Source organism: Cynocephalus volans, chromosome 6 (genome assembly GCF_027409185.1).
Source record: "Cynocephalus volans isolate mCynVol1 chromosome 6, mCynVol1.pri, whole genome shotgun sequence".
NCBI classification, from domain to species: Eukaryota; Metazoa; Chordata; class Mammalia; order Dermoptera; family Cynocephalidae; genus Cynocephalus; species Cynocephalus volans.
In genome coordinates, this window is record NC_084465.1 from 18,715,086 (window position 1) to 18,727,529 (window position 12,444).

Genomic DNA, 12,444 nt, shown 5'->3' on the forward strand with positions numbered 1-12,444 from the left:
TTTGGGGGGACACAATTCATCCCAGAACAGATGGGAATCTTGAGAAGGTGAGAGCACAGGGAGAAGTGACATGCGGAATCTTTTATCGGACTGTTCTTTCTTGACCCTCCTATTTTCTGTCTCCTACTCTTTTTCCCCTGCCTCTGTTGTGACTGAGAGAGGATTACCCTCCTCCAATCTTTAGAAATGTTTTTTTCCTTGACAAATGATGGAACTCCTTTCCAATGCCTGCCTTTTAAAAATGGCTTCATAGGTGCTGTCTCTATTTCCACCTCCACACCAGCATCCTAGAGGAATTTGGAAGGGCTTTGACAACAGGGATCACGACTCAAGGTTCTGTTTTTTTTCATGATGGTACCTCTTTTTGTTCCCTCTCTTCCCAGTGCTAAACTAGGTCCCAGTAGGAAGTCGATCAAAGGCCTTTTAATATAATAGGCTTCAGATGATTCTGCCCCTCCCTCCACCGTGGAAACAGAATGGAGATTTATGTGGTAGAACAAATCATCTTACTTTATTATTTCTTGTGAACAAAATATTTTACAGAGGACAGCATTGTAAGTATTAATATTGGAATCAGTGGAAATTACGAATATAAATCAAAAATTTTAAGGTGATAATTTCTCAGACATGTATGTCTTCAGGTCATTGAAAATTATCTACAAACAATTGGTCTTGGAAAAACACAATTTTTGAAGAACTCTTTCACACTGTGAGAGTGACCTAATGCGAATGAATAAAATCTATTTCTCTAGTTGAATTGGAAATAGGTATACCTCTATTGCTAAATTCTAATAATCTTCTTAGTCACTTTAAAAAAATTTACATAAAGTAAAACCACCAGTGTTCTTTCGAGCTTGCTACTTTCTCAATATATATATAGTTATCCCAATAATACTGTTAGAGTCTTAGTTTTTCTTTTTTTTTCTTAAAGTCTTAAGTATAATAATTTTATTAAGCCTCTTCTTTCAATGTTTCCTAAAGCCTCCCTTTTAAATGACTGACTGTTTAAAATATACCATCTTTGGATTATTTTGCAATTCAGAGTTTTATTTGTGTGTGTCGGTTGTTTTAAGCCACTTCACACAATGGTGCTGCATGATGAACCTGGGAAAAAGTGATGATAAGACAGGGCACTATGGATCACCAGTGATGTTGACAATCAGGCCCTCGAAAGGATGCAAGAGAACACCAGTAATTATCCATCCTTGAGGCAGGATAAAAGCAGAACAAACACACATTGGATGGAAACAAGCAACAACAATAAAATCATTACAGCTTTACTTACCACGGTGGTATTTAATTAGCTCTATTTTAAGACTTTTCTACACTTAGGCCTCTCTCTTTACTCAAGGCGAAGAAAATCATTTCCTTCTTGGTAATGCATGTGTGGATCTTATCCTGGCTATGTATATATTACCACCAATGGTCTAAACCATCAAGGCCACTGCCAGCATGCTGGCACATGCTGGCTCTCCAGCCTTTTTCTCGTTCTGTAAACTGCAAAAGAACTCAGACAACCAATGGTAGCACTCCGATTCCTGAGTTATTTGTGTTCATATGTTGCTTTTGATATCTTTTATAAAGTTTAATGTTTTTCTGCCTGGAGCCTAGAAGACATCTATCTAATAAAATATTAGCTGATAATTTCCAAAGAATTATTTCAACAGATTTAAACATTTTCTCTTTAACACAGCAAGTCAAAGTCACTTACACCACACAAAAGTGAAGCATGTTTCCATCATCACGTCATCTGAGGATAGCAAAAACCCTTTCATTTTCATATATGTGGGAACCACCCAGCCCAAGGTCCTAGCACACGTGGGAGGGAAAAGTCTGTTCAGCGACTCTCTGAAGTCAGTATTCATCATGAAATGGGTATTCAGGGTGATCACGCCACCTGCCAAAACAATTCCCCCAAAGACAGAAAGTTCACTCCAAAAGCTCATTGTGTTCCCAGCATCCTTTGATAATTTCACTAGTTATTCTCTTCTGCTCTTTTCCCTGACCCCCTTTTCTCTCCTGTTTTCCCTCAATCTAACATCTTTTCCTGAAGCTCTGGACAACATCCTGGGTGTGATTGTGAGTTTGTGAGTGTATGTATTTGTGAAGGTTGGTTGCCACTACATGAACATTTCACTCACAGCAAAAACACTGGAGTTGCCAAAAAAAAAAAGGCTGGCTGGTTAGCTCACTTGGTTAGAACGTGGTGCCAATAACACTAAGGTCCAGCTGCCCAAATAAAATCCAAAACACTGGAGTCACACCAAGTCACGCCTGTCTACGCTGACATGCCCCTTCCCAACTCCTTCCTTCCTTCTGCTGTCTTGATACTGGGTGCCTCTCACTCCAATGAACTACACGAGCATTTCTCTCCAAAAGTCTTATTACTCTTCCTTGGCATTTTTATTTGCCCCTGTCGCTAGACTTCCCAAGTGTTGAAAGTTTGAGATCTAGAAAGAGATGACCAGCAAAGCAAGTTTGATGATGAACTTATGTTAAGGGACACCCCAACCCCTACTGACCTTAACATATGAATTCTGCTTCTGTACAAGTCGCTTGCTAAAATAAATGCGGGAATAAACAGAGTAGCATGGCCAATGCCATTTTAGGTGGCTCTGCCATTTTAGCCTGAAAAGTCCCTATGGGGAATCCAGGGTGGGGAGGGGCTACAGGGCTACCCACAAAATTAGCTTATGTATAGCTGGCTTCCTTGCATTGGCTAGATTATGTCAGGTGCGAAAAATTCCCGCCTAGCTAAAAATAAAAGCTGCGAGAGGTTTCAACTCGGGGCTGCGTACTTCGATTGGCCTGCGTAGCCCTGGCTGCCAGAAATAAACTCTTTTCCCTTTCCTATCACCTGGTTCTTGTGGGCAAATTTCTTTTACCCATCAGACGTTGGCCATAACACTTACCTCTTAAACAGCAATGGTGAAACAGTCTATAAAAGGTCTAGAGTGTGTGGGTGTGTGTGTGTTCCTATCATGGAACACATCTAAGATTCAATTCTCTGCAAGTACCATGAACTTTAAATTAAAATTAAAATATAAAACAAAAAAGGCTCCCAAATGTCAAAGATCAACTGATTGAAAAACGGAAAAGAATCATAGCCCTAAATGATACAGTTTTTTGATTAGTGGGGCCTAATCTTTGTTTTACCTTGTTGATTTTTCTAGTTATTTCCTGGTACGATTAGTTATTTTTTTCCCCAGTGTTGCTAGAATTGGTATTAAATATGTTACCAAGTAATGTCACCAACTAACTGTAAAAAAGTCAGTACATTGGTATACTGATTATGTCTTACTATCTTTTTTTTTTTTTTTTTTTAAAGATGACCGGTAAGGGGATCTTAACCCTTGACTTGGTGTTGTCAGCACCACGCTCAGCCAGTGAGCAAACCGGCCATCCGTATATGGGATCCGAACCCGGGGCCTTGGTGTTATCAGCACCGCACTCTCCCGAGTGAGCCACGGGCCGGCCCGTCTTACTATCTTTTCTTAACTTAATGATATTTGTTCAATAGAAATCATTTGTCTTCAGGAACTATTAATTGACCCACAACTGCTTGTTGGTTTTGGCAAAGCATTACGTGTTTGTGTTTGTTCTTGTTTGGCTGGGTGTAACTTTTGATGTCAAACAATTTTCCTCCTGGAAAATTCACATCAGAACGCTATTTTATTAATTCAGAAATTCAAAATTAGCCCAGTCAGAGCACTTTCTGACTCATGAAAAACAGTGGAACCAATAAGATAAATGTCCAAACTATATGAAGCATCTTAATGAACATTTTCTAAATTGCTCAGTTAAGGACAAGATCACAAAAAAGAAGATGACTATCCAGCAGATTTGAAGAATTGGAAAGACTAATGGAGAATGGTTAAGAAAAAAAAAATACTGTGTGTATACTGATATACATATATGTTTGTGTATGTATATATAAATTACATTATTTTTTATTTTAAAGGGCCCGTAATACTTAGAGAATAAAGGACTCCTTCAGGTGGCTAGCAGAACTTGGCAACATGTAGGAGTGTAAGGAATTCTGTTTGTGGAAAGTCAGCCAACAGGTGGCGCTAGAAGCTCCAAATCTTATAAGGCAAGAAAGTATTAGTCTAAAATTTTAGATTCTTTCCTGCACTGCCAGCTGCCAAACACCCTCCCACCAAACAAACAAACAAACAAACAAACAAAAATAAACAAAATTCTCAGTTCTTGGTCCCTGACTTCGTGCTCTTTCTCCTACGTCATCATGCTTCTCTCCCCGCAATTGTTTCTTGTTTGACGACTTTGGTCTCATTTGTGCATCACTTTGTTTTACAGGAAAAAGTAAATAATGTTGCTTCAATATTTGTTCTGTTGTTGTTTAAACATATGTACATTATGAGTTAATTATCCTCAAGGTTCTTAGTTTGCCTTAACCTAGGTCATGGAATGTCATAAATGCCAGGACTCTTCTTTTAAATAACAGTGTAGGGTTGTAGGAAGCTCCTATAATGGATGTATTTCATCCAGGCATGTTGAATATTCAGAACATGCCACCCACCGTCTTTTACTCTGTGCTTTCTATGGACATAGGTCAGGGTTCATATGAGCCCGGTTGGTTTATGCTTGACAATCCAACACAACTGGGCAGTACCCGATTAATGATCCCCCAGAACTCACATGAACAGTTCCACAAAGCGGACATTTCTGTTCAAGGCTTCAATCTCCTTCATTTCTTCTTCAGTGAGAGAAAAGTCAAAGATCTGAAATAACAGAGGTAATAGAACAATTTTGAAGGTAGAAGATGGGTCAAGCTTGCAATCAGGGAGCGGGGCTAGTAAGATCCCTTCAAAGATTTATGAGCATCTGCAAATATCTGAGAGGAGTTGGGCTAGTGAAGGACAGGTCTTCACAGCGATGTGGAGCTGGGCATTCTGTTCTGCCTTTGTATTTGAGACAATCCGCTGTGAACATCTTGCAAGAACCTCCAAATGCTTTGAACAACGTATGTTCAGGAAATCTGAAATTCCACATGTGAAGAATTATTATTATTTCTGTATAAGATGCTGAGCTTTTGATGCTGGACTTCTGCCTTATATTTTTCTACGTGGAAGCTTAAAAAGTTGATCTCATAGAAGTAGAGAGTAGTACAGTGGTTCCAGAGACTAGCAAGTGTGGGAAGGGGAGAGAGTGTGGTCAATGGATATAAAATTACAGATAAATAAGAAGCATAAGCTCTAGTGTTCTATGGCACTATATGGAAACTACAGTTAATGGCAATTTATTCTATAATTTCAAATAGCTAGTAGAGAAGATTTTGAATGTTCCCAGCACAAACAAATGAATGTTGAGGTGATGGATATGTTAATTACTCTGATGTAATCATTGCACATTGTACACATGCACTCGAATATCACAATGCACCCCCTAAGTATACACAATTATGTGTCAATTAATAAAAAGTAAATTTAATATAATGACATATTCCCTTGTCTCTAAATTTGCTCATTTTTAAACTTTTAATTTGCTCTGTTTTATCCTTGAACTTCTTTCTCTCATCATTTGTAATGTCTCTTCTACCTTTTTATTCTAACTACATTTTCATTGTTTTATTTTTTCTTAGCTTTTATACTTTATACTCTGTTTTTATAGTTGTCCTTTGTTGACATTTTTTATATTTTATTTTCACTTGTTTATATATTTTGCATCTGGTTTATCTATCATTTATTTTCTCTTACTTTTTTTTTTTATCTTTCTACCCTTTAACTTTTATTTTAATAAACTTAATAATTTACAAATTTTAATTATATAAGTAGTATATAAATATGTGTTGTTTGTAAAGGAATGAAACACTACAGAAGTACATAGACATGTATGGAATAAAAAATGAATGTTCCTGTGGGGTCTTATTTCCCTTCCCAGATATTTCTCCCAAATGTTAAACACGTTAAGAAGAAAATGCAGGGATTGTACCATATCTTTATTATTCTGCAACTTTCCTTCACTCACAAAATATCTTAGTGATCTTAGTCATCTTTTCTATCAAAATATATAGAGTGCTTTTATTCATTTAACTCCAGTATCCACAGTATAGATGTAATATGATTTACTTAATCCTTCCAATTGATTGTTTCCAAATGCTGTTTTTAAGGAATCCTTTTCTTCAGTTATTTATTATCCAAGTATCAGAGTTTATGAGATTATGCAAGGAATCAAAAATTTGCATAATGTGAAAAAATTCATAAATGAACCAATCACCTGTAAAATGAATCCTTACTCAAACTCTTTCTTTTCTTAACTTCAGCTCTGCCCTTTGACTACTGGTGGGTCAGTTTCTTACTCCAGTTCACATAGCCTATTGCAAAGTGAAGTTGCAAATCTTGCAAAGATGCAGGAGTTCATGAAGTCAATGAAAGTGATATTGGAGATTTGTTCTAATTATCGGCACAATCTTTTCAAAATAAGAATCTGGCACAATTAGCTACTTTAGTAGATATATCAAAAGAATATGATTTGAAAAAAAAATCAAAGGATTAAAAATTCGCTTCAGAGGAAGCCCTCTGAAATTTCTATGAAAATTATTCTCTTTATGATCATTCTGTAAAAACTTTTGTGAAATAGAGGATATTGAGTTGTGTTATCACATAATATTGTCAAGCGTATATTAAAAAATCGACACTTTCTTCTAAATTAGTACACATATGCAATTGTAACCTAAATTTTGTTGAGAGTATGGGCTGGCTGGTTAGCTCAGTTAAGGTTAGAGTATGGTGCTGATAACACCAAGGTCCAGGGTTCAATCCCTGTACCAGCCAGCTGTCCCCCCCCCCCCACCAAATTGTTGAAAATAAAATAAGTAAACTTACTTCATAGATTTTGGTTTCAATTTAAATATAAACTTCCAAATTCCCCCTCCCTGCATCATTTCCATACAATGTTTTTCCTTGTTTTATGTGGATTGATTTTCAGTAGCCTTTTTGTGTATGTGTATGTGTGATGAATTATCCTTAATGAATGAGGATCTCATATTATAAAACTGAGCTCCTGATATTCCCCTTCAAATCTGCTTCTCTTTCCCATTGCAGTAAATGTTTCAGGAAGAAGAGTGTCAGCTGTATTAAATGCAGTAGGATGAGGATTTAGAACTAATTACTGGATTTAACAATGTACAGGACCTTGACAAGAGACATACTATTGAGGTGGTCCAGGTAAAAGCTTGGTTTGGATGAGTTTAAAAGATAGTGGGGGAAGGGAATTGGAAGCAGCGAGAACAAACTTCTCTTTTGAGGGGTTTGCTGTAAAGAGAAAGAGAGAGGTGGATAATAGCTGGAGAAAAAAAATGAGTCAAGATCGGATTTTATTTTTTAAGATTGGAGGCTACAGCATGTTTCTGTGTTGATGGCAGTTATTCAGTAGAGAGGAGCAATTGATAACACGGGAGAGAGAGGCAGATGTTTGAAACTGAGGTTATGGAAGAGTTATTAGGTGTTAGTTACTGCAATTTCCAAGGGATAATTTCCTAGGAATTTGTGGCAGAAATACTTGCATGTAGGACAAGATCCTTATGGAAGAGGTCAAGGAACTGTAAGGCAAGGGTACCGGGAGAATGAACCATCTGTGTGAAAACTAAATTTGCTAAAAATTATGGGAGGAGGAGTTTTGAAGAAAGTGAAAGTAAGCCAAGAGATAAAATCTGCAAGGAATGGAGGTCGATGGACGATGGCAGCAAAGCTGGATAGCGGGCGGTATAATTTGATATTTCTTCTTTGTTGATCTAACTTTTAAAATATTCTGGCTCTTTATTAGTTGTCTTTATTTTTACCTTTAATTTTATCTAGTTTTTAATTGTTTTTGAATTCATGGTTTAGCTTAACTTTCTATTACATCATCTTTTTATTTTTCTGACTTTCTCTTCTTTTACAGTTAAAATCTTTAATTTTCCTTTTGCTTTTTATATTTTGTTAATCTGTACCACTCTTAAAAAATATATACATGTATTTTTGGGGGGCAGGGAGCGGCTGGCTGGTGAGAGGATCTGCGAACCCTTGACCTTGGTGTTGCAGCACCACACTCCAACCACCTGAGGTAACTGGCCAGCCCTTAAAAATATTTTCAGCACCAGCCAGCTGTCAAGAAACAAACAAATAATAAATAAATGAAAAAAAAATTGAAGGTTGATTTTATCTTAGTTCTAAAAGAACATTATTTTCTATTTTGCTGCTTCTTCTTGTTGTTGTTTTCTTTTTTTTTTTTTGCAGCCGTTTGATAAAGAGATCCGAACCCTCTTCTTGATTTCAGACCCAGCAAAACTCATGGTTATAGTGTGAGTCTATACCCTAAAGAATGAGAATTTGCTGTGATGTCCATTCTAATTTTCCTTCTAATTCTGGATCCCTCAGATATTTTCTTAGGGTATGTGACCTCTGAATTCCATTCCCTTATTATTAGGGCTATGGAAACATATTGAACACAACAGAATTAATTGCAATGAAGATTTTAAGGAGAGTGGCATTTCCTTCAGTGTGAAATCACGGTTTGCTAAATGCCACAACGTTCAAAGGGCTTCCACTGTGAAGACCACTAGTAACACTCTCAAATGATTTTTAAGTACTAAATTTTGAATCCATTAAAGCACTTGTTTCAGTTGCATCAAAAATTGGTTTTAATTTTTAATGAACCTACACATTAGTCATGCAGTTGATCTTTTACTCTTTTAAAATTGTTGAAAACAGTGTCCACCACTTTTCAGTATGAGGTATTTTGGTAAATGTTAAAGTTTATTGTCAATAGTTGATATAACTGTTTAGCATCCTTTCCCCTTTTTGCTAATAACAAAATCTCCCTTTTCTCCTTTAGTGAACTTCTCTTCTGCCACCTAGTGGGGCTGTCTGTCACACACCCTCACCTCCTTTAGCAGAGGAATAGGGATGTAGCCCAGGGGGCCAATCAGAGTTCCCTACTCACTGGACACAGTGATTAATATAGGGGTGATCTGTGACCTGCAAAAGGCCGATCAGGGATTGATAAAGATCCCAGCAGAAGCCTTTATTTGTGATCACCTTCACTGAGTATGAGAAATTGATTAGCGTGGAGCTGTTAGGGACTGTCTGTGCCACCATGTGGAGAGAGGGGGAGAGGGAGAGAGTGAGAGTTAAATCCCTTTAAATCATTGGATTACCTGTGTCTAGCCCTGTCTGATCCACCCATGAACTTTTCAGTTATGTGAGCCAATAGGTTTCTCTCTCTTTTTTTTTTTTTACTCAAGTTTGAATTGCATTTTGTCTTGTGGTAGCAAAAAGCTCTTAAGATATAATTGTCTATTACCATGGATATCTTCCCATGTCAATACTTACGTTTTTAAATGGCATATATAATATTTCAATGTACAAAGATGTCATAATTTGCTTTACAAAATCCTATTGAAGATTGCTTCCAGTTTTTAAAAAATTATAAGTAATGCTGTAATAAACACCTGTGTGTGTGTGCATGTGTGTGGGTGCATATACTTGTATGTGCAAACACATCTATAGGATAAGATTGCTGGGTCCATGGATACATACCTTTGAATTCTGGTGGATCACAAAAATGATATTCTACTCCTCCAAATCTTATACCAATTAATCTTTCTAACCATAGTATATTTCTAACAATAGTATATGAAAGGGCCAAACAGTTTACTTTTTGGAATTTAGACTATTAATTAATGGATAATTGATTGATTTTAAAAGGTACTTTTCTGTGGTTGTAGGAGGGTACTTCAAAAATTTTGTGGAAAAATGGAATTAAAAGATAATACAAATCCCTGTATTTACCTAGCAGTTTTGTCTTTAGTTGTAGCAGAGCAAACTAATCACTCCTTTGTTTAATGGCTTTTCTTCTCACCTGGAAGTTATAATGCTGGCCACAGATTGCTCATGGAGGGAATAAAAGCAATTAGCATTCATGAAGTCTGAATAATCTTTTTCAATAATTTTCAAATTCAACCCCAACTTCTACCAGAGCCAGTAAGAAAGTGGCAAGTTTATTACTATGAATTTCAAATTTTATACGTTCCATTTCTGTTAGTGCTGGTGGAGAAGTGAGTGGGTAGTGTGGAGTCAATAGATAAGAAACAAGGTACAAGGGAGCTGGGTAATGTACAAGCAGCAAAGCAATCCCCGAAGCACTAGGAATCATCTCAAATTCAGCTAAAATCACTTGTAAATCCAGATACAAACAGCGTGGGTTGGGGAGCTGGAATAAAATAAAATACAAAAAAAAAAGCATTACAAGTTTCTTATTAAGCCAAACAGAACATTCTCTAAAAGCAAACAACAAACATACCTATTGTTTTATATTTCCAAAAGCGATTCTCTTACCTGAAAATTTTCTTTGATCCTTTCAGGATTAAAGCTTTTAGGAATGACGACCACCCCTCGCTGGATGTTGAAGCGCAAAACGACTTGAGCTGCGGTCTTATTGTACTTTTTCCCCACTGAGTTTAGATATGCATCCTTTAGCAAAGGTGGAGAAGAAACATTCACCCTTTTACAAAATCAAAACATGGGTCATATTTAGCTCGAGTGATGAGAGTTAACCACCCTTCTCCTCTGTCTTCCCATTCACCTGGTTACCTGCCAGGACATGTCAGGTCATCTGTAGCCAATTTCTCTGAGTTTAGAGCACTCACCGAATGAAGTTACTCTTAGTATGGGAAGATCAAGAGAGGCAAGTTTATGGAGCTGCCTCTTTCAGAGAGTAAATAATATTTTTTTGATAAGTCTTTCGGAGAGAGCTGGGTTGGAAGTAGGCATTTGGGAATGGTAGGAAGACAAGTGGCAGAAATAGGGGCACAACTCTTGGAATTAAACTAAAATTTATCGAGCATTTCCAATAAGTCAGGCACTGAGAAGTGATTTATACATATAATGTATGAAATGTAATATATTCCTTCACCTCAGTGAGGAAGAAGGTATTATTAGCTCTAATTCATATATATGAATAATGACTTTAAGAGGTTAAGTTATTTTCCTAAGATTGCACAGCAAAATACTCACTCCAATCAAGTAATTCACGTTAGCCTCCTACTGTACACCAAAGGATATAGTTCCTGAAGAGAAGTACAGTATTACTTACCATCTTGGATTCCTACAGGTCCCCAAAGGGCTATATGCAATAATAACAATGTCATGTTGTTGGCAAAATTTCAAGAGTTTTTGCTGGGTGAAATATGGGTGGCACTCAACCTATGTAGTTGAATTAGAGAGCAGAGCACAAAATTAAGGCTTTGTAGTTTAATGCAGTTTTACACAGTTTTAAAAAACGTTCTTCAATAAAATCCATTTTAATAATATAATCGCCTCCATACTGTACACTGCATTTTATATCCTGGTCTTTCTCCTTCCTATCATGTTCATTTCTCTTTCCTCAAAAAGGATTTAAGAACATCTTTTATTGAGGTTTCAAGTACTATGAATGTCTTATAATTTAATAATTCCCCTAATTTTTCATATTATGTTGTTTCCATTTTTTCCCCCATTATAAAAATGCTGTGATAAACACACATGTAAGTCTATATGGACATCCTGATTTTTTTTATTAGGATAGATTCCTAGAAATAGAATACAGTGAACACCTTTTAGTGCTCTACATACATATTGTCAAATTGCTTTTCAGTAAGGCCGATCCAATTTGCACTTACCAATACTTCATCACTTGCTTACATGGAGCATTATATTAAAACATAAAATCTTTGCTAATTTGATATGCAATACAAAACCACACTTAGATTTGTTTCTCTAATTCATAGTAAGTTGCACATTTTTCATGTTTACCAGTCTTACAATTTGTCTTCTGTAAATTTCTGTCCATTTCTTTCGCTCATTTTTCTGTTGAGCCTTAGTGTTTTTTTCATTGATTTTTTTTCATTGATTTGTATTAGGTTTTTAATTCATAAGGAAGAATAGGAGCCCCTTTTTTCTATTATATTTTTTAAAACATAATTATTTTTTGTTGCTCTTTAGTTGCTCTAGTATTTTTAGAGTTTATCATTTTTATACTATTAAATTTATCAAAGTGTGTTATTAGAACAAGGTGAGGGTTCGAATCCCAGTGCCACCCACTGCAAAAAAAAAAAAGAAAAAGAAAAAAGAAAAAAAGAGACAAATTTATCAAAGTTTTCTTTATGATTTTTCCATGGCTTTTTCTCTTTCTATCCATAGCTCCAGAAAACTAAAATTCGTTTGCTGTATTTACAAATGATTTTCTCTTTCTTCATAAAACTCCCCATCAAAGGGATATTAACTCTGGAGTATGATATGAGGCAAAGGTCTATGTTTGCTTCTACATAACTAGCCATTTTTTCTTACACTATTTACTGAAAAATCCTTCCCTTGGTTATTAGTTTGTGCTACTTTATTTTATATTAAGTTTTTATTTTACTTGGGCCTGTTCCTAAAGATATCTGTTGTTTTTCATTTATTTGTA

The 12,444-nt window shown here is 36.1% G+C and overlaps 1 protein-coding gene across 3 annotated transcripts in view; it reads right to left on the reverse strand.

Moving 5' to 3' along the window:
• Positions 1-1,854: 1,854 nt before the first annotated feature.
• Positions 1,855-12,444, reverse strand: part of AKR1D1 (aldo-keto reductase family 1 member D1) — a 45,499-nt gene continuing 34,909 nt past the window's right edge. For all 3 annotated transcript variants that reach the window (XM_063100084.1, XM_063100082.1, XM_063100083.1), the window contains 4 exons: positions 11,095-11,204; positions 10,338-10,503; positions 4,660-4,742; positions 1,855-1,897 (listed from right to left, as the gene is read on the reverse strand). In XM_063100084.1, the coding sequence (XP_062956154.1) occupies positions 1,855-1,897; positions 4,660-4,742; positions 10,338-10,503; positions 11,095-11,204 (402 nt within the window). The remainder of the gene's footprint in view (positions 1,898-4,659; positions 4,743-10,337; positions 10,504-11,094; positions 11,205-12,444) is intronic.